This window comes from Endocarpon pusillum, assembly GCF_000464535.1.
Source record: "Endocarpon pusillum Z07020 unplaced genomic scaffold scaffold344, whole genome shotgun sequence".
NCBI lineage: Eukaryota > Fungi > Ascomycota > Eurotiomycetes > Verrucariales > Verrucariaceae > Endocarpon > Endocarpon pusillum.
Genome location: NW_006916325.1, coordinates 489,861 through 514,585, shown reverse-complemented (window position 1 = coordinate 514,585; position 24,725 = coordinate 489,861). Strand labels below are relative to the sequence as shown.

Sequence of the window (24,725 nt, the reverse complement as noted above, 5' to 3'; positions counted from 1 at the left end):
GCTGGTGTTGGTGGTTGAGGTGGGGGGGACAGGGTTGAGGGGTCGCCTGCCTCCTTGGACGGAGGGGGCTATTTGGACTGTCACTGGCTTTGGTATAGGACGACTAGCCTCCTGTTCTGGAGATTATGCGATAGATAGATAGATAGGCAGACACCTTTATTGATCTGTCTGTTTCCTCCGTGGGGAGAGGCGGACAAACCGCTGTATCTTAGAACTCATCCAAACTCAACGGCAGAGAAAGGGGCAAGAATGCTAGCAGGTCCAACCAGGCCCGTTGATTGAATAATCTCGCTTTCCACTCTGTGTGATTGAACAAGAAATTGTCATCCTATCTGACTGTTCCCTACCAGACCATCACAGCAGCCAGAGGCCGCTTGCTCCCAGTCTTTGCTCGTACACACACAGAAGGAAGGAATTTATATCCAACACATTTCGATTCTCACAACAACGACGATGACAACTCCAACAACTTCCTCACTCCCGACCAAAGACCGGTCAAGGAGGAGTCGTCCGCTCAAATATACTCCACATTCCCACCCTTCTTGTGCGCGCTGTTATTGGCGATATTCTCCCACCTCGGTTTCTTCGCCTTCTTGACGCCGCTTTTCCAATCCAAACCCTTGGGCATGGCCGGCATGGCGGGTGGTGGGTGCTCCTCTCGCGACTCGAGACCCGCGTCGCGGAGGACGTCGGTGAAGGTCGTCATGTGGGTTAGGTGCCGGGATTGGTTTGACGCAGGAGGTGGACGTCTGGCTGGTGTGTTGGGGTAGGGGTTGTTGTTGGTCTGGGGAGTTTGGTATTGCATTGATGGGAGGATGGTGTCGTTGTCTGCTTGTGTTGGCCGTTGAGGAGCCGGTGTTTGCGGCATGGTGGTTGCTCCGTACGATGACGGCGTAGGGTCGAGCGCACCGCCTCGAGGTGCGATGTTGCTATTGACATTCATGGAAGGCGAGAAGGGGGAGCCATTCTTGGCTTTAAGCTCAGTCCCCTTGAATGGGCTGAGCTTCTCCATGATGCTGCTCTTGAATCCGTGCTGTGGTTGGTGATGGGAGGAAGGACTAAATCCACTGTTCGATGGTGGACGCACCATGCTCGGTGGGCTGTAGATTTTGATGCTTTCTGTACTTGGTTCTCGAGCGAGCGAAGCGGCTGAAGGTCGAATCTGTGATGGGGGAGTGACGGGGACTGTTTTTCCCAGGGTTGTCAGAGGTATGTTGTTGGGTACTGGCGGAGTGGGCATCTTCCAGTGACTTATTGGATTGAGCGGTGATACTTTCTCGTTGCTGTCGCCAAATGTAGGGGATGATTTGGTGCTGAGCCAGCTTTTTGCTCTGGAGGCGCCATTTCTGATCATCCCGTTTGGTTGCCGTCGGAGAAAGTCGGTTCTCACTCCTTGGGTCATGGGCATAGGTTCAGATATGCCGGTGATGGTTCCAGTTCCTGTGCGTCCGTGGTTGTGCGAGTTCGAGTATTTGATTGAGGACCAGCTGGAACCTTTCGAATAAGGGCGATCGTCTTGAGAACGGCGGCGGCCAAGGCATATAACAGCTATGACGGCCATCAAAGCACCAGCAAGCATGCCGGGGAAGAACCCGACAGCTACCGCGGCCCCGGGAAATCGAGGACATAGTGGTATGCCCTCTGCGACTGCAGGTTTGGTCGAGTCGATACCCGCGGGGGGAGTTGCTGATGTAGTCGAACTCGTTGATGTCGCTGAGGCTGATGGTGATTTGGAGGCGCTTCCCGTCGAACTTGTGGCTTTATCGATCACACATTGGGAGTTACTATCACAAGTGTAGCCGAAAGGACAGCAAGTATTGCTCCCGCAAGTGGCAAGTCTCTCATCCAATCTCGTCGTCTTGATAGCTGCGTCGGGCCGGCCGGACACATCTTGAAAGCTCAACTCGCAGCTTATAGGCTGTATCTTACTGCAGTCTGCGCCATTCGGACAGCAAAGTGCACTCGACGAAGAGTCCAGGGATATGCATGTTGAGTCCGCGGAGCAGCAAAAGTCTGAGGGTAGTTTGGTGTCGGCACACCTGGTGAAGGATGAATTCGCACATGTAGAAGTTTGTCGACCTTCAAGGATGCCGAGTGCTTGTGCAGCTGATATTGCGACTGTGAGAGCAGAGGCGCATGGCACGACGGATGAAGCCAGACAGACAAGTACGAGCTTTGATATAGTGGATCGAGGCGCCATCATCTATGTGCCACCTCTGGCAGATGACTTCGCGGTGTAGTAGCCGATGTAGAGAGATGAGATAGCGTGATTGAAACGGTGAAGGACAGGCCGTAGTCAGACTTCGTTCGCAAGTAATGACTGGCCGGTTATAGAAGGTGGTCGAGTCACAAAGGAAAGTTCGCTGCACATAAAGGAAGATTAAGACTAGGATCAGTAAGAGTTCCAGAAGCAGAACGATGCCAGAACTTGGGAGAAGCAAAAGAGAAAGAGAAATAGAGAATAAAGCATAGAGAATCAGAGAATCAGAGAAACAGGAGGAGAGATATGGCCTGGGAGCACACGGTCAGTCAATCAATCAGTCAGTCAGTCGGCCAGCAAGCAAGCGTTGGTTGCGTTCATGGCAGACTGGGAGTCGCGAAAAGCTGTTACATCTAAATAAAAAGAGTTCTGCCATCCATTGGCGCCGGATGCGGCCTTGATGAAAGGCTGCATTGGAGACCAGACGCCAGTCCTAGAAAGCGAGACGAGCCGCAGTATTGACAGGACATGAGCAGCTGGGGGAAGACAAGTGAAACAAGAGTCGTGGGTATCGCGCGTCAAGCAGATGCGAAACAACACGAAGACAACTTTCGATTGGTCAATCGAATCAATCAAGTCGATTCGAGGTTCACGCCAAGAGATGCCACGCTAGTCCTCTTTCGAGGAAATGGAGCTGGGAGAGAAAATTGGGCTGGACGAGAAGAGGCGGTGATGATCTCTCAGCTCTGATGATGCATCTTCCTTCATTCCGTCATCTTTCATGATACTTCGATCCCTTTGTCGCCCGCAGAGGCAGCTGCTGGCTGTGTTCTCCTCCGTCGCTTCAGCTCCGTATAAGCAAAGATGCACTGCTTCCGTGGAGGCTGGCCTGCTTCCGAGATATTCACATCCGCCTTCATCAGCTCGTCGAGGGCTAGCGACGCTGCCCACAGGCTTCGAAGGACACCGAATACCGGCTCTTCCTCACGATGAGACATATGCAGAGCACGGCGTTGATGGCTTCCTTTCGCCAGAAGGGTATGATCTTGCTTGGACACAGTATCAATCGATGATGATAGAGAAATTGAACGCCTTGACCATGGGTATGCAATAATGACTATACTTTCAAACACTTCCGGATCCAAAACCCCCATCTGCACAACTGCTAACCTTTCTCTCAACAAGGCACCGCCGACGCAACAACCAAGCCCCAGCGCCTTGTCGAAAAATACGGTCGCTCCTCTGAACAAGCATCCCTCTTCAACCACGCCTCCATGGCCTGCAACAACCACACCTTCTTCAGCTGCCTCTCCCCCCGAAAAACCGAGCCATCCCCTACCTTTGTCTCGGAGATCGAAGACTCCTTCTCCAGCTACGAAACCCTTCGGATCGAGATGATCGAGACCGCCGACGCCATGTTCGGTCCGGGCTTCGTCTGGATCGTCAAAGACGAAAAGCTGGGCGAAATGAAATTGCTCTGCACATACCTTGCCGGCTCGCCCCACAAACTGGCGCATTTCAGGTCGCAGCAGAATGACATGGCTACCTACAACACCAACGCATTGAGCGCCAGCCGATCGATGAGTTGGAGGGAGCCGAGAAACGCCGTCGGTTCGTTCGGGGCGCATTCAAGAAATGCTGCAGGAAGTGATCACGCTCTGGGGGGGTACAACAGCTTCCCGATTCTCTGCGTCAATACGTGGGAGCATGCTTACCTGCGAGACTATGGTATTGGTGGCAAGAGGACGTACTTGGAGAGGTGGTGGGATCGGATTGATTGGGCGGTGGTGGAGGGGAATGCGAGGCTCTATGGGCCGGACGCGAAGAAATTCCCGGCCAACGCGCAACTGGATGCTAAGATGGGTCATTGGTTCAGGAAGCATCAAATGCTTACGACTTAGATGTACGATCAAGCTAGGTAGTGACCACAGAGCATTGTACATTCTAGACTCTTAAGTCCTTAAAATTGACATCTGTACATTATTCAGAGGCTACTAGTATCGTATTGCGCGTCAGACATTGAACCATCCACCCACGAACAACTCAACTTATGCACCATTGCAGAAGCACGACTCGCTTCCGTGCCAGCCACAGCCGCCAGGGCCAAATCGAAGAGCCGCTGGCTTCGTCAGTATTCTTGTTGCCTGACTTCTCCCCCCCACCACCACCACCACCGCCTCCTCGTCGCTCGAGCGGCCCAGCATCTCTGCAGCTCCGGCCTGCAGGTCTTCTTGCCTCCTTTGCGTCGGACTTTCCTTTCCATGCTCGATAATGCAGCGACGAAGGTGGTTGGAAAAGGCGAGTAGGCCATTGTCGGCGGGCATCCGAAATCCCAGCTTTTAGCAGTTCTCTTCCTTGTCGAACCTGGCGATTTGCAAAGCCACTGCTGAGAGAACGAATGCAGTCTTCTGGACTGCTGGCGAGCGGGCCGGACCGATGCGGTTTTATCTTCGATACCAGAGAGCGCTAGATTCCAACATAGTAAAGACAAGCTATTCAATCCATCTCGTCGAGCTCCGCAGCACCGTCGTTCCGACCATGTTGTTCCTCGCCTTCTGAAACCAGGATACCCACCAGACATTCTCCCAGCATCGCCTCCCAATTGACCCAAGGGTGAACTTCCATGAATAGCGTTGCTGCATCTCTGCCTGCACCCTTCATCAACTCACTTTCCCCGCCAGGATGAAATGGCAGGTAGGGAGTAATGTTGTACACCTTTCCCTGATACTCGGTCCACGCATCTCTTCCCTTCCGCCCATTTTGGTATCTCAACCGGGACGGAGATACACGGATCAGCTGGTCCGTTGGAGCGTCTTTGCCGCGAAGTTTGTTGTTCGGGTCTGAGGTGAGCGCTGCCCAGTCTAACGGCGAGTGGCCGGGCGTCAGTGTGACCTGGCGCGAGGACTTGGGTGATTTTGCTGTCAGGCGAGAGGGAGCAAAGGCAGCATTAGAGAAATTCTTGGTCGGAGGTACTCGGAGTGATGCGGCCGCGGAGGGGGGTGGACGCAGTGGAGCGCTGGTAGAGGGACGTGGTGGAGGGGGCATGGAGCTGAAGGTCGGAGGTTTGGATATCGCAGGACTCTTGACGGGAGGTGCATGGACGGGTGAGGGCGCGAGTTTCGTGGATGCTCCTACCGATGAAGGCGACAATACAGCGCTGGGCGTGGCTGATGGTGGTGAACCATCTGCAGGCACAGCATCGTTTCCTTCTTGTGTAGCCACGATCAATATCGACGGCGAAGATCCAGGAAATGATGGTTCCTGCTTGTCATCGCCATCCCGAGATTGCACTTCGGCCGTCTGGGATTGCTGAGCAAGACACTCCTTTCGCTGGAAGCCACGTCCTAACAGAAGCTGAATGATAGAAGCGGGCGGATGTCTATACAGTATGCAGCCTCCTGAGACCACCAGCAGTCCGACACTGAGCCAGCCCATGGCTTCTGCTCACGGCAAGATCTGTTAATTATTTTTCGAATATGTTGACACAATAGAAGCCCTTCAGGGGCAACGAGCTGGACTTATCATGACCGACTGTCAATTAAGCGTCTCGATAGTGGTCGTAGGCAAATATCTTCTGGAATTCAATTGGACAAGCCGCCCAGAAATCTCAGATTTTCAAGCGACTTCCTTCAGACATATGAGTCGAGATCTTTGTGGGTATTGGACTTTAAGTTCCGAGCACTCGCACAAGGCATGCGCTTGTCCGTGGGTGGTGGCGCTATGCGAGGATTGTCTTAGTCAGCTCTCTACCAAGACTAGCGTTCTATTTCCGCATCCATCACGTGATACGAACTTTAGTTCCCACTAGCACAAGTTGGGAACCTCTTGACCCAAAACAGCAGAATCCTGTAGCCGTGGCCCAATGGGTGGAGCCCCTGGGGGCCCCACTTGCAGGGGGGTACCCCCCCTACAAGCCCGCGCGCAGCGCGTGGCTCTCACCATAACGCCCATATCAGCGTAACGCCCATCTTGATTTTCTTCCAAATAGGGTGTATTCTTCTTCATATTCGACTTTGAATGAGTATAGATAGCATAGAAATCGCTTAATTAGGAAACTATTGCTCCTCAACAAGAGGGAAGCCATTTTCAACGCTCCACTGCAAATTTGAGAGCTTGCGGCGCTCATCTTCCAACTCTTTTCGTAGGGCTTCTTCTCGCCACAGGGCCCTTTGAAGCTGTGTGCCACCCTCTTCTACGCGCTGTGTAACCATATTTCGAGCTTGTGATGCCAATAGAACTCCTCCTTTTTGTAGCTGACGTTGAGATTGAGATCTTCGTTCTTTTCGCTCTCTTTCAGCTGCAGTAGAAGCCTCTAAATCCTTCTGAACTTGTACGGCAGTCTTAGCCTGGATTAGAGCGCCTTTGATGAATTTCTCTTGTATCAATTTCTGACGACTTGGAGTTGCGTTTTCTAGCTGAATAGCTTGCTTTTTGAGTGCTCGAGCGCTTAAAGGAGTAGTAGGAAGTAGAATTTCGTTCTCAGGAGGTGTAGAAGGTCGTAAAGGAGGAGGAGGAGGAGGAGGAGGAGGTAGATATTCTGTGATCTTTTCGAGCACAATCTGTGGATTATATAGAATAGGTCCACATTCGCGAAATAAAGAGCGAATAACGTTTTTTTTGAATGTTAATACACAAATTTCATAAATAGCTGTAAGAAATTCGAGTTTATCGAATTTGCTGCATCCTGTACGAGTTGCTTAATCTACAGCTTGAGCGTGCTAGTGCTTATACGGCTGAAATAGCACAACGTCAAGCGGCTGAAGAAAGTGTGTAGCATACGAAGGGAACGCAAAGATATAGATATTCCAGAGTTCGCAGGATTTAAGAATCTTTTGCGTTAAATAGCTTTTATAACTGTTATATAAGAGAATTCGATGCGCACCAACCCTTGTACGTCGACTTTGACGTTTAAAATGCTAGATATACGCATAAGCAAGCTTATTATTCGAGTATCCAGTCTCTGATAAGCCTATAAGGACCTCATCCTTGAGATCTTAATAAAAACGCTCCAAATAGACCTTGCCTTACAAGATAAGCATTAGTTTAATAACAACTCCTGCGGCGCTGACTGCCTTAATAGCTGTTACGTATTCGCGGTTGTTATCTGAAATCAAGTAATGCCGCTTTGAACGTAAAGAGGTCACTATCCACTGCAACTTCCCTACTCCTATCCAAAAGCCTGTTTCGTCGAAATTCCAGATATCTTCATCAAAAACGTTATCCCCTCCGTACCCGATGTGTCAATTAGCGTCTCTGACAGATTTTAAGCTCAAATAAGGTTGCTCACTCGTTACCTGTTTGCCAGTATTCTATGACTGTGTATGCTAGAAGAATTATTTGACAAGGAAGCGAAAGCTCTGTACTCGAAGATATCTACTCTCGAATATCTACTTGAGGCATTCGCATCAGCGAAAGTTGTGGCAACCTCATATCGAAGGGATCGACAGCGCTAATTGACACATTCTACACCCCTGTTCGGGTACGGAGGGGATACGCCTCTCGAAGCGCTTGAAAACGCTTAAACCAGTTTTGAATCATATTAGGATCATGAGCAAGCTTCCTCTCAAGCTCTAAGGGCTTTTGCTTTGCTTTATGAAGCTCAGGATGTCGATTTAGAAAGCGTTGAACCCAGTGCTAGCCTACAGATGACGTAGAATCGTTATCTGCTCTGAGCATATTATTTGCAACCTTGCTGATCTGATCATAGTGTATCGAATGCCCTATTTCGTCCAAAGATAAGATATATCGCAGGAGAGCTTGCTCCTGCACCTCTGATAGTCGATTATTCTTTGGTTTTCGACCCATACGTGGTCCTATCCCTCTTAATCGACGCGAGATACGAAATCTGCTCACATCATACTCCTGCGCCTTTTCTGTGATGGTAAGATGCTCTCCCTCCTCACGCGCAGCGAGAATATCTTGTACAGCCAATTCTACGCGCTCTTCTATATCCTCATATGAATCGGCCATGGTGTGGTGGAGCTATACGCAAAGAATACCCCCTATTCGAATCAAAATCAAGATGAGCGTTACGGTGGTATGAGCGTTACGGTGGTATGAGCGTTACGGTGGTATGAGCGTTACGGTGGTATGAGCGTTACGGTGGTATGAGCGTTACGGTGGTATGAGCGTTACGGTGGTATGAGCGTTACGGTGGTATGAGCGTTACGGTGGTATGAGCGTTACGGTGGATATCATACTCGCAGACGATTAGGCCGATAACGATCACATGCTCAAGCTATGACGGTTTCATGTCCTTGAGGTCTCGTAATCACTGCGTTGTCACTAAAAGCGTTCCATGGTCTAGCCACCAGAGCTTGTAGACTCCAGCAACCCAATTCAGACAACTGCAGTAGTAGTGTAAAGATATTTAACAAGCTTCTGGACGCATTCCACTCGTTTTCTTGTGTGTCCATCATATCTCAGATTTTCTCCTCTTTCTGCTCTTAATCTGCCTTCATCCTTTCCATTGCTGCTGATTGAAACAGATTCAACCAGCCATGACGAATTTCGACGCGTATAGTATCCCAGATCTGTCTGGCAAAGTGGTCTTCATAACTGGAGGATAGTACATCTCCCTTCACTTGTGCAATTGCCTGACACAATGCAGGAACCGCTGGACTAGGCAAAAGCTCTATTGCAGAGCTGGCAAAGCACAACCCCGCCCATATCTACTTTGGCGGGCGCAATTCAAACAACGCCTCCCGTGTCATTGAGGAGATTAAAACCAAAGTGCCGAATGCTCAGCTGACGTTTATCCCCTGTGACCTCGCTTCGTTTGCTTCAATTGACGAGGCCGGCAAATTGTTCGCTTCCAAATCACAGCGACTAGACATCCTGATCTGCAATGCTGGCATCATGGCTGTGCCTGCAGACGTGACTACAGATGGCTACGAGATTCAATTCGGTACCAACCACCTCGGTCATGCACTTCTTATCAAGCATTTGCTACCGACCATGCTTAAGACCTCCGAGGCTTATGGTGATGCTCGAATCGTGTCCGTCACCTCGATGGGTTTCCGTGGAGCTTTATCTCCCGGCATTCGCTTCAATGACCTCAAGTCCAAGCAAGACATCCTTGTCGGTGGTCGCTGGATCCGTTATTTCCAAAGCAAACTTGCAAATATCCTCTATGCGAGCGAGATAGCCAGGCGTTGTCCCAGCATCTCGGTTGCGGCTGTTCACCCAGGGGTAATTAAAACGGATCTCCTCAATAGTCTTGGCTTGATAGAGAGGACGCTGGTTGCAGTCATCACTATCGGAACGATTGTGACGCTAGAGCAAGGGGTGCAGAATCAGCTCTGGGCTGCTACGGTGGACAAGAAGGATTTGCAGAGTGGAGCTTACTATGAGCCGGTTGGCCGGCTTGGTAAGCCGAGCAAGTATTCGCAAGACAAGCACTTGGCGAGTGAGCTTTGGGACTGGACTCAGAAGCAGTTGGAGGGCCACAACCTCTAAGACACCTGATTTCGGACAGCTTCAGTGGCTAAGGATCAGAACTTATCATGTGCAAAATTTCACACTCTCTCCGCTTGCTTTTGTTGGAAAATGCTTGGTAGAAGTAAGGTCGGGTAATCCCCTTTTCCTAAGATGTCTACAAATTATGGTTTCAGCGTCCAGGTGGTTGGCTAAATCACAAAAGTCAAAGTTTCAATCATTCAATAAATCTTGTTCGCTCAGCCTTGTGGGCGGCGGCTACCAGAGCTGAGGTGGACCTTCCCAGTGTTGCTCGGCTTCTCAACAAGCGCAATATCACGCAGATTGGTATCCTGCGACGATCCTCATAGACACCATAAACCATCGTTCTCCTTCGACACTTAGTAAATGAAATATTGCAAGAAGCATTCCACCCACAACAGACTTACAAAAGCCTCTATACATTCGTTTTTATCAGCCCGACCCTTAGAAGACACATCACAGCAAATCAATCACATTTACCCGGTCCGGATGGCAAACAAATCACTCAAAATCCCCCACCGCTGCATCGCAGTGCTCACAGTCATACAAGCACTGCTGGACAAGCTGGGAGAAAATCGACACCTCTGCGCCATTTGTAAAATCAAATTCGAGCCTGCCAACGTTCTTGCCATCTTCGGTTGCTGCGGCGAATTTTACCATCGTGAATGCGCAGCAGGATGGCTCAATTCGCCATTACGTTGGCGGTCGTCCCTCGACACCAATACGCCACCGCAATTCATCTCATGCATGTTCTGCACCACGCGCTGGCATCCGAGAACGTTCAATGATTTTTTCCCGCCAAAGCAGATCTGGAAGCGAATCGAACAGATGGCCGGCGACATGAACGTCACCTACATCTCGGCAGGAGTCCCACCCAACGGCAGCTCATTGGTATATGCTGCCACATATTATGGTCGAGCCGGTGTCGCAGTGGTTGTGGCGGAATTGATCGGACAGGCTGTTGACGGAGGCGACCTGGCCCAACTATTCAATGATTGTTTTTACGGCTTCAAGAACCAAATCCCTGCCCAAGCGTCGGCTGATTATGGGCTGGATGGTGCGTTGGGTGATAGGCTGAATGGTCAGCTGGATGGTGAGTCGGGTGTCAATGGGGATGATATTGCAATGCAACTGGATCCAGTACTTTGAACGGACTCTGGGGTATTTCTTGCACGATTGGCCACTTTAAGCGCAGCAAACCTCCTCCATGCCTATCACGGCAAAGATTGTAGATCACACTAATCCTTCATTCCGGTGTCAAGCAGGTCTGTAGAGATGATCCGGGGAGGCTGGGGTTGAAACGGGCCCTAACAGGGAAATGGGCAGCTTTAGTTGTTCTTCCTGTTATCTGGTATGGGGATCTCCTTCGACATGGTCGTCACCTGATGTAGAACTTCCTGCTAGAACGCTTTTTGTGGGGACACCGGGTCTTCTGTGGACCTGCGAAATAAGTTCGTGGAGCAGCCGAGTCAAGCGCTGGGGATCCTAGGAAGACGAAAGGCTCTTTCAGGATGACCACTTCCAGAACATCTAGTCAGCCCGAAGAAATCCTACACCTCTTAATGCGAATCTCCACATATGATGCTGATCATCTATTACTATGGCGATCTTTTCAGGCGGTGTAGTACCATCCGGAAACCCAGCCTACGTACAACACACATAGTCTCATGGTTGCAGGTCATCGAGCCTATCCGATCCGCAATGGCCAGACGTCAGTCTTTCCACATGCCCTTCGCACCCGCCTCACCGATCACAACTCATCCTTCCCCTGCACCCCTTTGATACCCACCAATTCCGTCTCAAAGATCAACGTCGACCCGGCCGGTATGGGCCCCATGTTTTGCTGCCCGTAACCCAGCTCCGGTGGGATGGTCAACTTCCTCTTTTCACCTATGCACATGTCTAGGAGTCCTTGATCCCATCTACCATGATTCAAGAGTCAGCATGATCTCTCACAAGGCTAGAACAAGCTCGTGCCCTCAGGAAGGCTAAGAGGTCTTCGCAATCCCATCGTTCTTTTCCTCAACGTCAGGGAATGTTTCAGACCAAGTTTCCCACCCACCCAGCCAGAGACACGTCTTCAAGACTAGAAAAGAGAAAGGGGTTTCTGGTCAACTTACCCCTTAATGACCCTCCCCTTCCCCACCTCAAACGTCAACGGCTGGCCACGGTCATAGCTGGCGTCGAACTGCGATCCGTCGGAGGCCAAGGTGCCACGGTAGTGGACGGAGATTGTGTCGCCGGTCTTGGTCTTGCGGTCGCATTCGACGGCTTTCAGGACCTCAATGGTGGGGCCGTCCGCGGCTGCGATGGTGAGCGGGAGGAAGATGGCTAGGAAGGGGAGGAGGAGGGTGGAAATACGCATGGTTGCTTGACAATCTGTGGGAGCGGGGTGGATGAGGTAGGTAGGTCAATGGGCGGGTGGTGGTGTTCGGTTGTGGTTGGAGGGTTGAGGAGTTGTCGTTGACAGTAACTTGGCGGGATTGTGGAATGAAATGAAATATGGGAGTGCGGGGCTTGGTTGGCTTCCGACGGATGGGCCTCCGGCCCGAGCTTTTGACGGAAGACCTGCATTAGCGTCTCCTCTCCTTCCCCTACTACGTACTACGTAGTAACTACTCCTCCAGGAGTCCAGATCAAGAAAGATCATGGCGGTCGGTGAGAGTCTTACCTGCATTGACCTGAGTGATGATATGCTCCATCAGCTTTTTCCCTTGCTAAAACTATGAAGTACAGCTAGCGCACGGAGAGCACAGACTGATACATCTAAATAATAATAACAGCGCTCTCGAGCCTCCCAGACGCCACCCCTCTTTCCTCTTGTCTTCACAATTGAGCAGAGTATCTGCCGTGCAGCGCTTCCCCACCCTATGTGGGCGAATAGCACTCCGTAGTGGTAGCCAGCCTCAAACAGGCATATTCACTCTGACCCAACATCCTGACTGCATCGGATCAATTTCTCGTTCTCAGGAATGATGGCAGGAGAATGGCTAGAAGGGACAGGTTTATCGCAGGCAAGTTCAATGGAGTCGAGCGAAATAATGGCATGTCATCGAGCGACCTGTGTCTCTTCATGGTATGCCGACGCATGGTTATGTGGATATTGATAGAAAAAAAAGTCCTCTTCGTCACCATTTGTGTGTGGGTGATGCCAGTTGGATTTGGCTGCTAAGGACCAGCCTCGATAAGTAAGAAGATTTGACTTCGTGGAGGCTGGCTGTGGATCATCCCGGGCGAAACGGTTTCCTATATAGTCTGTATTGATGATGATGATGATGATGATGATGATGATGATGATGATGATGATGATGATGATGATGATGATGATGATGATGGTGATGATGTGTCATAAGAACATGTCGCCGCTGCTTCACCATCAGGGGAAAAAACTGACCAAAAAAAACATCCTCCCCTGCAGGGTTCGAACCCACAACCAGTCATACTACATACATCTCACTAAAAAACAATAACAGCCAAAAACCTTACACCCATTCTCCACAGAAGCCTGTGGATGAACAGGTGCGAGAGGGAAACCGTGCGATAACGATTTTGACTTCTCTTGAACAACTGCGGGAAGGTTGATAATCTAGTAGAACGATGTACAAGTTTTCCGAAGAATCGATCGGCATTACCCACCCAGACTATCGACCCTTCCCCAATTGACAGATTGTGCTTTTGTAATAAAATATATATTCTTTGTGGTCGTGTGTTTCTTGCGAGTGAATGTGGTGAGCTGGCTGGCTACTAGGAGGGTCTTAGAATTTCAATCGGATCCAACTCACAGGCCTACAATGAGCCTACGGGCTGGGACTTTAGAATGAATTTTGATTTATCTTCGAGATAGTCCAGGTCCCTAGCAATCAGTACATCCGAGGGAACCTAGAGAGTCGAGACATTGCCAATATACAAGCACCAGTGCCAAGCCAGTGCCCCTATTCCCATCGCATCACTATACACCCTTGAAGCTGCCATACGTGCATGTCCATCAATATTCTCTCCAGACCAAGGCGCATGTATGTAGTATGATGATCTAGCTGCCCTCGGGTATCTGAACACATCGTACAAGCGTAGGTGTAGCATCACACACATCGCGCCAAGCACCGACACTCAACGAACACATCTGCTTCCGCATGGAAAGCAGAAGTGTTTACACAGGCGTGATTCACCTAGTGAATTGATTTTTGAGCGGCTCCAACCCTCGACTGAGCGACCTGCGCCAGACTGCCACCCAGAAATTTCTTTATCTGCATTCTAGGTTCACAAACCCACATCACCTTCACACAATTTTCCATCCTTCGGGCAAGGTACCTTACCCATCAAGCAACTTGTAGCCTTCATTACGGAAGCCTCTTTTCATTCAACGCCTCCATCTAAGTCCGCTCCGTACCTTCTTTGAGGTCGGTGCCGGTCTCGTACCGTGGTTGACACGGTCGACTATCCTCGCTACCCTGACGATCCTTGGGATAAGCCATAGCTCTTCTGTCTTGTCCAAGGACAAAACAGTTTAACATAAATCTTGTTCAGAAATTCTTTTTCTTGACTCGATCAATATCTTCGGTTGTCCTGACACGAAAGACGACGCGGCTTATATCCGCCAGCCGATTATTCATGTAAGCTCAACTCTTGTTCGTCACTGCCCTTGTCTGCTGAGGAGCTTTTCTTCAACAATCTTTGTCGACGACAATGATCATATCCTTGCACCGATCTGTGCAATAGCGATGCTCATCAAATGCGGCGATCATCTCTTAACACCACGCTCGTTCATCACCCTTCCATCATGCTCATCCATGATCATCAGCCCTCCGAATTGATTCTTCTCTGCTTCATGCCGAAACACCACTTGAAATCCTGCTGACAACCAAAATGAAACCATCTGATATTCCCTGATTGTCTTTCGGTACGTGTGTTTCTCGAGACAATGTGCTAACGTGTTGTGGAGTCATAGTCAGTCCCCCGCATAAACTCCTTTGAACGGCAGACTTTCGCAAACGAAAGTGTCCTCACAATGGTTGAAACCGATTCCGCAACACAAATCTTCACGAAGGAACAAGTTTCTGCTGCAAGGCGACGATACGTAAAAATGCGGGATGAAAAGCGGGCATGGACCGCGGACAACGAGAAGCGTAAGCTTGCAAACCAACCAACTCGCTCACTGGTCAGTCATATCACTAGCTTTTCCTTATCATATTCAATAATTAATCATCATGTAGCGTCAGTACAAGAAGGACATGACACCTTCACCTCCACCTGACACAGAAGAGCAATGCCAACCACCCAGCGGCAAGCTGGAGAGGTATGACTACCGCCAACCTCAACCAGACCGCCTTCCCAAGGCAAAGATTCCTCTTGCGAAAACCGAATCCGAGTCCAAAGCTGTACAACGATCTCGAGAACAATATGCGAACTTACACAAACCTGGGCGTTTCTTTTCAGTGAATACAACAGCAGGAGCCAAGCGTCGAGCAGAGGACGACAATGACAAGGATTCCAAGCGATCGAGGATCGGAGAAGTTCCCAAAACTGGTGTAAAACGCAGTGCAGCGGAGTTGGATAGTGGCAGGGCCAAGAGAGCTAAATCAGCGTCCTTCATGGATCACTTGAACGGATACGATGAGGAGAAGGCCGCAGCAGCTGACGGCGTAAGAACTGGATCGAAGACAGCCACGGCAGACTCGAATCAAAAGGCAGCTGGGCAGAGCGGCAAAGCTGCTTCAAAAGCAAAAGCCGACCCAGCGCTTGACACTGCAAAGCGTGTGGACAATAAAAATGATGGTGACAAACAAGCGAAACCAAAGGCCACAGCCAAATCTCCCACGCCAGCCACTAAACAGACGGGTGAAGTGAAGGGATCCAAGGCTGACATGGCATCAAGTGCTGCGACCATTAAGCAGAAGGCTGCTGCCGCCAACACATCAAAGGCAAATGCAGAGATCGAATCTGGTCCAACATCTGATACAAAAGCCGAACAGACCGATGGCGTTGCCAAGTCTGGTCCATCATCCAAGCGTGTCGGAAAGCAACCTGCGGCAGGAAGTGAGAAGGTCGACATCCAGAAGACCAAGACTCAGAATAGTCCTATCACTTCGGTCGCAGCCCAAACTTCAGCCACTGTCAATCCCAAAGAAGAACAGACTGTGAAGAAGGTTACAGCGGCTTCACCAACAGGCAGCAAGCAAGAAGGCTGTGCTGCTAAGCACCACGCGGCGGATGGCACTCTCGACAAAGACCATTCACCAGAAAAGCCAGTGGCAACAGGGGGCGTCCCTCCAACAGCGGGCGTCAAGCGCAAAGGTGACGATGAAGTTTCGAGCCCAGCCAAAAAGCCCAAGCGGGAGGCAAGCAACCACCAAAACTCCTTGTTGAACTTCAATAAAGCATGTTTCATGAACGCTAGCTTGCATCTGCTTCACTCGATCCCCACTTTTGCAGTCTTGGAAAACGAGAGCGACAAAGAAACCAAAGCCGACGCCATTTTACAACCAGAAGAGATGAGATCAGCAGTTATTGGCCGTGGGCGACCGAAACTAGCTGCTTGTGCTAAACAGCGTGAACACTTGAAGCTCAGGAAAGAAAGCGGTGAGCTGTATGTGTCAATATTCCATGAGTATCTTCCCATGCACTGCTAACCTTGGCACAGCAAGCTCTTACCGCATCTCAAATCGATCATGACGCAAATGTCTAAGGTCGGAGAGGAACCGCGCGCAATCAACCCGTTTGTCTTTCAGCAGGTGTGTGGCACCATGTTCACAGAGAATAAAGACCACCCAATGTACGGCGATACTCAAGGGGACGCCCACGAGTTCATCCTCAAACTTTTGGAGCAGGTAAGAAAGGAGCAGCCGGAGCTTGGCGTTGATGAACTTTTGACAGCACAATTTGCCGAGCAGCAAGTGTGCGCATGTGGCGCGAGAAAAACCTTCATAGAGGATGGTTGCCATTTGAGCATTCCAGAAGAACTCGGTTCTAGGCGAATGAGCTTTGACGAATTGCTGGGTCGAAATCTGCGAGGTGGATCAAGGTTTCTCGAGTACCGCTGCGAAAACTGTGGCTGGTTAGGCAAGTGGTCAACAAAGGACAGCTGGGTTGGAAAGCGAATGATCAAGTCACCAGCATATCTCATTGCTCACGTCTCCAGAGGTCAAGCCTATGCGCAGGGCGGTCAGATGGAAAAGGCCACAAACAAGATTACGCCTCCAATGTGCAAAACCATACTACCTTCTGGCGATGACAGCCCAGTCTACTATCATTTAGAGGGGATGATTGAGCACACGGGCAACAGGTGAGTTAGTCATCGTCGATACAGCGTGACCTGCTAACAAGCCTAGCCCTCATCGCGGACATTACACCACCACTAGAAAGATTGGCGCTCAATGGTGGCATTGCGACGATGTTGGCCGCCGCGGTGTCATACCTTTGACCCGCACACACGCCAAAAACCATGACGAAGGATATATCTTTCTGTTGAAGAAGGTCGGGAAGGACGTACCATACGTCGATCCACCAACCGATTCGCACCCATAAATATGGGTCTGTCTTCATATTGAAGAAAGTTGGTAATGGTGAATTTGTTGAAAGTGCCTGGTTCAAAGGACTGTGAGAGGCATCATTGGTGGTTACTGGAAGGGCGTTGGAGGGATTTTTCTTAGATTTTTGTTCTTGTTACCAGCTTCGATCAGAAGCCCATCAGACCTCAGACGATACCTGAGCGTCCTAGTGTTTGGAGGAGGGAGCCTGACCTTACTCAAGTTTGAGTGAGCTGTCCGTTGATTTGGGAAGTTGGAGACCTCAAGCAGGATTGACGGTCGAATTCTCTGGGTTTGATGTTGAAACGAGTGACTGGGAGACTGGGCTGAGATCAGAAGCCACTTGTCATTGTCATCGGATGAAATACGAAAGCACGTTGTCAAATAAGTTAGATCGGAGGTTGTAGCATTGCTAGCCAACCAGGTCACATGATAGCGTGTCTGTCTCGTGTTTACTTGGCGAACTACCTCAGTACTTCTCCTACAGTAGTACCACTGGCAGTAGCGATGTTATAACATTTTGCAATCGATTACTGGAAAGCCATTATCCAGACAGCCCTCATGCTGGAGCCGAATGGATGCCATATTGAAGGGCTTGAATGCTGCTCAGTCTGCCGCCGTTACATCCACAGCTCCAGTATTGCAAGTCCTCGCGCCGCCAGGATCAGGCAAAACCAAGACTCTCACCGCACGCGTCGCCTACCTTCTTGCTCATCATGGATACCAACCATGGAACGTCATCTGTTGTACTTTCACCATCAAAGCCAGCAGGGAGATGCGAACCAGACTGAAAAGTTTGATTGGAGAACGGCTTGAGTCGAAGCTCTTACTGGGCACGTTTCACTCAATATGTCGTCGTTATCTCGCCAATTATGGCTATCTTATCGGTATACCCAAGGGCTTCCAGATTGCTGACTCTTCCGACTCTCTGGCTATACTCACGGTACGGACCCTTTCACCCCGATGGAAGCCGACACTGATTCGATGCAGCGGGTAATTAAGCGCCTGAATGTATCGCTTGAACCTAGATCAACCAGAACTCGCATATCACGGTGTAAAGCCAAAGCCCAAAATGTTGATGAACATCTACAGCAACCACCAAGAAAGAAAGCAAGCGCGGATGAGCAGGAATTTCTGCAGGTCTATGAAGAATACCAAAATGCCCTTGCAGCTTCGAATTTGCTTGATTACGACGATCTCTTAATCCGCTGTGCTGACCTTCTGCGAGCTCGTCCCGAGTGTGTCGGAAACGTCGAAGCTGTACTGATCGACGAATTTCAGGATACCAATACTGTCCAATTAGAGCTCATGAAGCTTCTCGCCGGCAAGAACAGACGAGTCACAATCGTTGGTGACCCAGACCAAAGCATCTACGGGTTTCGATCAGCAGAGATCCAGAATCTTACTCGCATGCAGCGATACTACCCTGACACTTCCGTCATACATCTGGAGGAGAACTATCGCTCGTCCGCAGCTGTGCTGTGCTGCGCGCAGGAGGTGATCGAACAGGATACCGTGCGGCCGAATAAGAGGCTCAAGGCTACTCACTGCTATGGTACCTTTCCCGTGTTGCGGAGGCTTCCGTCTGCCCATGATGAGGCGAAGTGGATAGTTGCTGAGATCAAGAGAATGAAAGCTATGACTGGGAACTTGACCACTTTCTCTGACTACGCCATTCTGATTCGTTCTGCCCACCTGTCTCTCCTCATCGAAAATGCATTGGGAAAAGCAGGGATGCCATACCGAATGGTCGGGGGCTACCGGTTCTTTGATCGAGATGAGATCCGAACCCTTCTCGACTACCTCCGAACCATCAGCCAGCCGAACAACAACGCTGCCCTGTCGGCTATCATTAACGTCCCGTCAAGGAAAATTGGGGAAGAATCTTTGAAAGAGCTTCTACGCCTGGCTGATGAGAGTGGAACTTCCCTGTGGTCAGTCATACAGAAGTATACCCAAGGAGATTTGACCATGAAAAAGAAATTGAGCCGGCCAGCGGAGCAAAACCTCTGCAAACTTATAGCGCTTGTCAAAGAAGCCAAGAAAAGGATGGTCAATGTAACAGCTGAGAGTACGGCGAAATTTCTGCTTGAGTTCTGTCTCAACAAACTATCATACAAAGAGTACCTACAAGGCAAGCATGCCGGAGACCATGAAAACAGATGGGCAAATGTTGAAGAACTTCTGAATCAAGCTAATGATATCGCTGAAAGTGGTTCTAACAGAAATGGAGTAGATTCTGAGGAAAGCCTGCCAGAGATTGAAGGGCTCGACAAACAGCAGTCGGATAGCAACGACGAGGCCCTTGCAACTTTCCTCGCGAACATCACATTATCTTCAGACTTGCAGGCCACGGAAGACAATCAGGAGCAAGAATGTATCACCATATCTACCATCCATTCGGCGAAGGGGTTAGAATGGCCTATTGTCTTCATTCCAGCGGTCTACGAAGGTTCAATACCTCATTCTCGAGCTGAAGATACCGACGAAGAACGTCGCCTCCTCTATGTGGCAATGACTCGTGCTCAAGCTCTGCTCTACCTCACGTGTCCGTTGCGACAGTCTCGCAGTGATACAGAGACTACGCTTTCGTCTTTTCTGCCCCTGAAGCTGCATCGACATTTCGTTCAGATTGGTCCAGTGGTGACGGACAAGGTCGTTCGTGATATTGCCCTGATTTTGCGACGCTCACCACCGTCAGAAGAAGAACTCCTCAAAGGTCTCAAAAGCCTGTCGGAGAGGGAGAGTTCGGGGGATAATCTCTGGCCGGCTGACGGCTCTGCAAAGCCAAAGCAGTGGTGGGATTTTGAGGACGAAGCTACTTCAACTCGACACAAAGTGGATCTCAACACTGACAGACAACACAACATTCACAGTAATCGGATGCACTACAGTGACTTGAAAGCCGGAACGACGATGACGGAAACCACCATGACCGGCTCGAGTTCTTTCTCTCTGGCCGGCATTTCCGTTGGTTTCTCGACAGCAGCCCGCCATCTTGAACTCACTCAAACACAGGTGCAAGATGAGATGATTTGTCGAGAGAGGGAAATTACTACTTCAAAGCGGACTACGGTAGCCAAGTCGAGGCGTGGAAAGACAAAGGCCAGCGGCGGTCAGGGAAGCCTTGCTAACTTCTTTGCCCATGGAAGTTTCGGTTCCACCACTGAACGACCTGCATCCAAACCACTACCAGAACCAGAGCTCCCAAGCTATATTAATGCACCGCTTAAACAAGAAGATCACAATATACCTACAGTTTTCACCTCTCATAAGCTTTCAACTAAGCCGGCGTCTCTTAAACGGCCTCAACCTCTGGCAGAGATACCTAATGGAAAGCGAAAGCCATACGGTTTCTTATCCAGCTCACCTTCTCGAGAAGTGCCTCCGGATCAGTCATTCAAAGGTAGTTGCGGTGGTGACACCAACAGAGCAACTGGTCCGGAAAGCATTCTTTCATCGACCAGCAAATCAACCACCACGATGCATACGACTTCGGTGGATATGTTAAGGCTGCAAAGCGCTCCGGGACGGCGGAAGACCTATGGCGTCCGTCGTATGATGAACGGCTGGGAGAACCGCAAGAATCATTGACGTACATAGTTGTCTAGGATTATATGCATAACCTACTCTTGATCCAGTTTGAACCGCCAAAAAAGTGAATTGGAGCGTCTTCGAAGGATTGACGGAGTTTCGTTGTGTATTCTGTACTGACCACCTTATACAAGGATCTACAAACGAAGGTGGCATCCATTCGAACCGCATGTAGATTTGTTCCCTAGCGGCCATGATGGTCATATATGTATATTTGAGGAATACCAGAATCAGGCGGCTTGTGAGCTCCCTTGAAGTTTGTGGAAGTCATACTTTATCCAATACAGAGTCCGTGCGCATCCTACCACGATAAGTATGCCAAAGAGCAGTTTAACAACGTCGGATATGCTCTCTTCTTTGATGATTTGCATGAACGGCTTGACCCATTTTACTTAGTAGACGCCCCACTAACTATGCAAGGGCAATTGTAAGGGTCAGTTTGCCCAGCCTACGCCACTCCATTACCTTGACCTTGCATGACCATGCTGCTTCCTCCTTTCCAGTCGGAGTGGCTCCATATCTACATCCACTTTGTTTTGATTTGACCGTGTCTTCCTGCTTTGGCTAGAGGATGCACGCATGTCTGTATTGTCGCCTGCTGAAACTTGAAATTGGTATTCCGCCACAGGCCTCTTTTGCGGCCCGTTGCGAGCCAGTGAGCTATCGCCAGGCACATCGCAAGGCTGAAGCAACGCCTGGCGCGCTTAGAAAGATCATTGGAAGGCCTTCATGGTGTTGCAAGCATTCATGACTATCACCATGGCACAATGCGCCACAATAGTTCCCTGAGGCATTGCTTCCAGGCCTTGTGCATGGCCAACATTGACAACCCGACCCCACCGCGATGACATTGGGATCTCACAAAGTTCAAAAGGAAGCATGTTCTCACTAATCCTATAGACCGTAAGTCGGTTTAGATTCCATATACTCAACCATCCAAATTACAGAACACCATTGCTCTGCTACAGGCTTGAATAACCACACTCACCGAGAATGGCCCCTGCTGGCCGGCAACTTCGGAAGAAGAAGGACATCCACTACAGAATACCTCCGCCTCCGCGACTACCATCTGATCGTCGGAAGACATCGGGCATTCGTAAAAAAAAGGCGAGCTATCGCAGGATGCACAGCGAAAAAGAGCGCCAAACCAGTCTCTTCCAAGGAGGATCAGTCGGCAGCTGGCGCTGCTGATATGGCAGTCAGTGATGATAGCATCTTTGCAGATTCTCAAGTACGTAAGAAGGAGCACTTGATAGAGATTGGCGGAGTCACTCACAAGCTTTTTATCCGAGTTCATTCAATTTTGGCCAAATTACTGTCCCTTCAATTAAATACTAATCAGATCTCGCAGGAGTCAGACGTCGATTTCACTTTTCCTGTGCCCACTTTCCCATTCAAGCGAGCCAGATCTGCAACCGTGGTGGGTGATGATATGGTAGTCCCGTCTTCTTCCCCAAAGCGGCACAGGATTCGTGACCCTTCGCAACTTCCAACACCAACGACAAGCTCGTCACTTCAGCAAAAGGGCAAGGCTCGTTCAACCCTTTCTCCAGCAACCGAAGCAGCATTCCAACAGATGCCGCAGGAGATCGAGAAGGCTATCACGTCCTTAAAATCGATTAAGAACATTGTGGAAGGTCTTCTAGAGTTCAAGGCGATCCTGGACTTAGAAGCAGCAAGAGTTTTACCGGACGTTAGAAGACGTCAAGCAACAGGATCACAGTGGACAATAGATTAAGTCACACTCAGGCTGTTGATTGGTCCATCCGAGCCCACAGATGCGCCGATCACCAGGCATTGGAAAGCAGTCCCCATACCTTTCCCGCATGCAGTTCTCCTGGAAAATGGGAGAGCAGGTATCTTTGATACATCAAGCTGTAGTGCAGCAAATGATTGAACGAGGTCAGGCGATCTGTGAGGATGGGATCAAGGAGGCGTGCTGTTCAGCCCAGGACAATGCTCAATCCGGCTAGCGTCATTCTCTATTGATATACCAAAACGGGGAGCTAGAGATGCTATTCAACACCATTTTGGGCCTCGATATGCCAGACATCTTTGTACATCTCGGATCATCCTACAAAGCAGAAGGCTTGTACCTATGTTCTATTGGTCGACATCTGCTACTCAGTCATCTTGGCGGTCTTGTTAGAAAGCACATCTTGCCTTGTTGCGTCCAATATCCAGCACCAAGAACAAGACACCCGCGCCTCTGTTCCCTGCTTTCAGGATTGGTCCCATGGAGGCATAATGAAGTCAGACTTGGTTGCCAAGGCGTGGTTGTTCTCCACACGAACGAGCTCTGAGTCCGGGTCCGTCCTCAACCGCTCGTTTCTTTCTTTCCTCCTGACATCAAGCGTATCAAAGACATCTCTCTGTAGCGCCTCAGTTCGGCAATATCATGGCCGTCTATAAAGGCAGTTCTTCCCTCGTCCTGGGTACAACTTTTCCTTTGGACGATCAAACACACTCTTTGAAGTCAAAGCTAATCGTCCCACACACTTCCTTACACAGTCTTTCGACACCATCGAAAGACTACACCAGACACCTCCATCCCACCTTTATTTAAAACCCCCAACTACTCAAGATGAAAGTGCTAGCCATCACCTCCGCCCTCCTTATCGCCTTCTCCGGTGCCGCCGCCGCGGTTGCCAGCCCGGCTGAATCCTTCAACGATGGCCTCTCCGCCCGTGACGCCTCCCCCGAGGCAGCCCCCATGCCCGGCTGGTGGGGCTTCCGCTGGAGCAGACATGGTACATCCAGCTGGAAGCGCAGTGCCGACGCCGCCCCGGAGCCTGTCCCCGGCTGGTGGGGCTTTCGCTGGAGCAGGCATGGCACATCCAGCTGGAAACGCGATGCCACCCCCGAACCTGTCCCCGGCTGGTGGGGCTTCCGCTGGAGCAGGCATGGTACGTCCAGCTGGAAACGTGATGTCAGCGCCACCGATGCAGGTGCGAACCCCGAGGACGACGCGGAGTTCATCTATCTCCCCAAGGGCATGACGCCGGATGACCTGGCGCTCATGCTCAAGGATGCGGAGATGGAGAAGGAGGAAGAGGGCGAGAATGGCCAGGCTTAGAGATTCTTTTTCACTCTTTCATGAATGGAGTTTCGCGCGGGGGGAGGACAAGAAAAAGAAAAACCCAAATGAGATGAAATGGAAAGATCTGAAATCTGGACTTCTCCACGCGCGCATTTTTCCCCCTTTCGATTCGATACACCGTCCAAGACACCCGTTCTTGTTCTTGCGTTCCTTTGATCGATAGCCCCCATTTGACACCACGGCGTCACCGGTTCCACCATCCACTCGCTCAGCCCCTGCAATGCTACCAGTCCCCAACTCTTCCGACGCGACGCGCAAGCCCCTCCCGGGTAGGCCACATCCTCTCTACCTACCCAGTCCACCCATGGTAGAACACGAGAGCAACCTCGCCATCTCGAAGAGCTTTGCTTTTGCCCTCCCCCTTTCTTGGTTTTTTTCATTCCACGTCTACGGAACGGACATTTATTTACACACGCGTGGTTCTATATAGCAGCCCCTTCTTTTTCTTTTTAATGTTTGCTCGGGAGGGTATCAGAGGAGTAATGTGTACAATTTCATTTCCAATCCAACTAGTTTAGTTCAGTTCAGTTCGTATCAATCTGTCCGGGTACTCTGTTTGTTTTTCCCCGTTCATGCTTACGTACATTGAATGCTCGGTGAGATTGCATTCTGCGTGGCGAGATCTGATGCATTTATTTCCAGGCGAGGTGCTCACCTCGGTTATTTGTATCTATGTTTCCCCTGGGGTGGGAACTACAAGGCGTGGTCGGCTATGTAGAGCATGCTCGTGGCGGAGGGGTCATACAGCCAGACAGACAGACAGACAGAAGGGATTCATGCATTCAAGGGTATCACAGTATATAGAGAAAGGGGGCAGAGATGCTGCTGCTGCTGCTTTTCCTGCTCCTTC

The 24,725-nt window shown here is 50.2% G+C and overlaps 11 protein-coding genes across 11 annotated transcripts; 7 read left to right on the top strand and 4 right to left on the bottom strand.

The window, feature by feature from the left end:
• Positions 1–514: 514 nt before the first annotated feature.
• On the bottom strand, positions 515–2,200 carry EPUS_00621 (uncharacterized protein; the record flags this gene model as incomplete). Its single annotated transcript, XM_007804650.1, has 1 exon — positions 515–2,200. The coding sequence occupies one exon, from the start codon at positions 2,198–2,200 to the stop codon at positions 515–517; it is 1,686 nt and encodes a 561-aa protein (XP_007802841.1).
• A 781-nt stretch (positions 2,201–2,981) lies between these two features.
• EPUS_00620 (uncharacterized protein) lies at positions 2,982–4,101 on the top strand (the record flags this gene model as incomplete). Its single annotated transcript, XM_007804649.1, has 2 exons — positions 2,982–3,303; positions 3,386–4,101. The coding sequence occupies 2 exons, from the start codon at positions 2,982–2,984 to the stop codon at positions 4,099–4,101; spliced, it is 1,038 nt and encodes a 345-aa protein (XP_007802840.1).
• A 595-nt stretch (positions 4,102–4,696) lies between these two features.
• Positions 4,697–5,635, bottom strand: EPUS_00619 (uncharacterized protein; the record flags this gene model as incomplete). The annotated part of the gene is made up of 1 exon (XM_007804648.1): positions 4,697–5,635. The coding sequence occupies one exon, from the start codon at positions 5,633–5,635 to the stop codon at positions 4,697–4,699; it is 939 nt and encodes a 312-aa protein (XP_007802839.1).
• A 620-nt stretch (positions 5,636–6,255) lies between these two features.
• Positions 6,256–8,170, bottom strand: EPUS_00618 (uncharacterized protein; the record flags this gene model as incomplete). The annotated part of the gene is made up of 2 exons (XM_007804647.1): positions 6,256–6,759; positions 7,844–8,170. 2 exons carry the CDS (start codon positions 8,168–8,170, stop codon positions 6,256–6,258), a joined length of 831 nt encoding a protein of 276 aa, XP_007802838.1.
• Positions 8,171–8,700: 530 nt separating this feature from the next.
• On the top strand, positions 8,701–9,658 carry EPUS_00617 (uncharacterized protein; the record flags this gene model as incomplete). The annotated part of the gene is made up of 2 exons (XM_007804646.1): positions 8,701–8,722; positions 8,811–9,658. The coding sequence occupies 2 exons, from the start codon at positions 8,701–8,703 to the stop codon at positions 9,656–9,658; spliced, it is 870 nt and encodes a 289-aa protein (XP_007802837.1).
• A 489-nt stretch (positions 9,659–10,147) lies between these two features.
• EPUS_00616 (uncharacterized protein) lies at positions 10,148–10,807 on the top strand (the record flags this gene model as incomplete). Its single annotated transcript, XM_007804645.1, has 1 exon — positions 10,148–10,807. One exon carries the CDS (start codon positions 10,148–10,150, stop codon positions 10,805–10,807), a length of 660 nt encoding a protein of 219 aa, XP_007802836.1.
• Positions 10,808–11,408: 601 nt separating this feature from the next.
• Positions 11,409–12,023, bottom strand: EPUS_00615 (uncharacterized protein; the record flags this gene model as incomplete). Its single annotated transcript, XM_007804644.1, has 2 exons — positions 11,409–11,580; positions 11,779–12,023. 2 exons carry the CDS (start codon positions 12,021–12,023, stop codon positions 11,409–11,411), a joined length of 417 nt encoding a protein of 138 aa, XP_007802835.1.
• A 2,640-nt stretch (positions 12,024–14,663) lies between these two features.
• EPUS_00614 (uncharacterized protein) lies at positions 14,664–17,179 on the top strand (the record flags this gene model as incomplete). Its single annotated transcript, XM_007804643.1, has 4 exons — positions 14,664–14,813; positions 14,869–16,241; positions 16,296–16,937; positions 16,984–17,179. 4 exons carry the CDS (start codon positions 14,664–14,666, stop codon positions 17,177–17,179), a joined length of 2,361 nt encoding a protein of 786 aa, XP_007802834.1.
• A 576-nt stretch (positions 17,180–17,755) lies between these two features.
• On the top strand, positions 17,756–20,775 carry EPUS_00613 (uncharacterized protein; the record flags this gene model as incomplete). Its single annotated transcript, XM_007804642.1, has 2 exons — positions 17,756–18,124; positions 18,172–20,775. 2 exons carry the CDS (start codon positions 17,756–17,758, stop codon positions 20,773–20,775), a joined length of 2,973 nt encoding a protein of 990 aa, XP_007802833.1.
• A 993-nt stretch (positions 20,776–21,768) lies between these two features.
• Positions 21,769–22,513, top strand: EPUS_00612 (uncharacterized protein; the record flags this gene model as incomplete). The annotated part of the gene is made up of 3 exons (XM_007804641.1): positions 21,769–21,850; positions 21,906–22,006; positions 22,118–22,513. The coding sequence occupies 3 exons, from the start codon at positions 21,769–21,771 to the stop codon at positions 22,511–22,513; spliced, it is 579 nt and encodes a 192-aa protein (XP_007802832.1).
• An 846-nt stretch (positions 22,514–23,359) lies between these two features.
• Positions 23,360–23,851, top strand: EPUS_00611 (uncharacterized protein; the record flags this gene model as incomplete). The annotated part of the gene is made up of 1 exon (XM_007804640.1): positions 23,360–23,851. One exon carries the CDS (start codon positions 23,360–23,362, stop codon positions 23,849–23,851), a length of 492 nt encoding a protein of 163 aa, XP_007802831.1.
• Between the last annotated feature and the right edge of the window lie 874 nt (positions 23,852–24,725).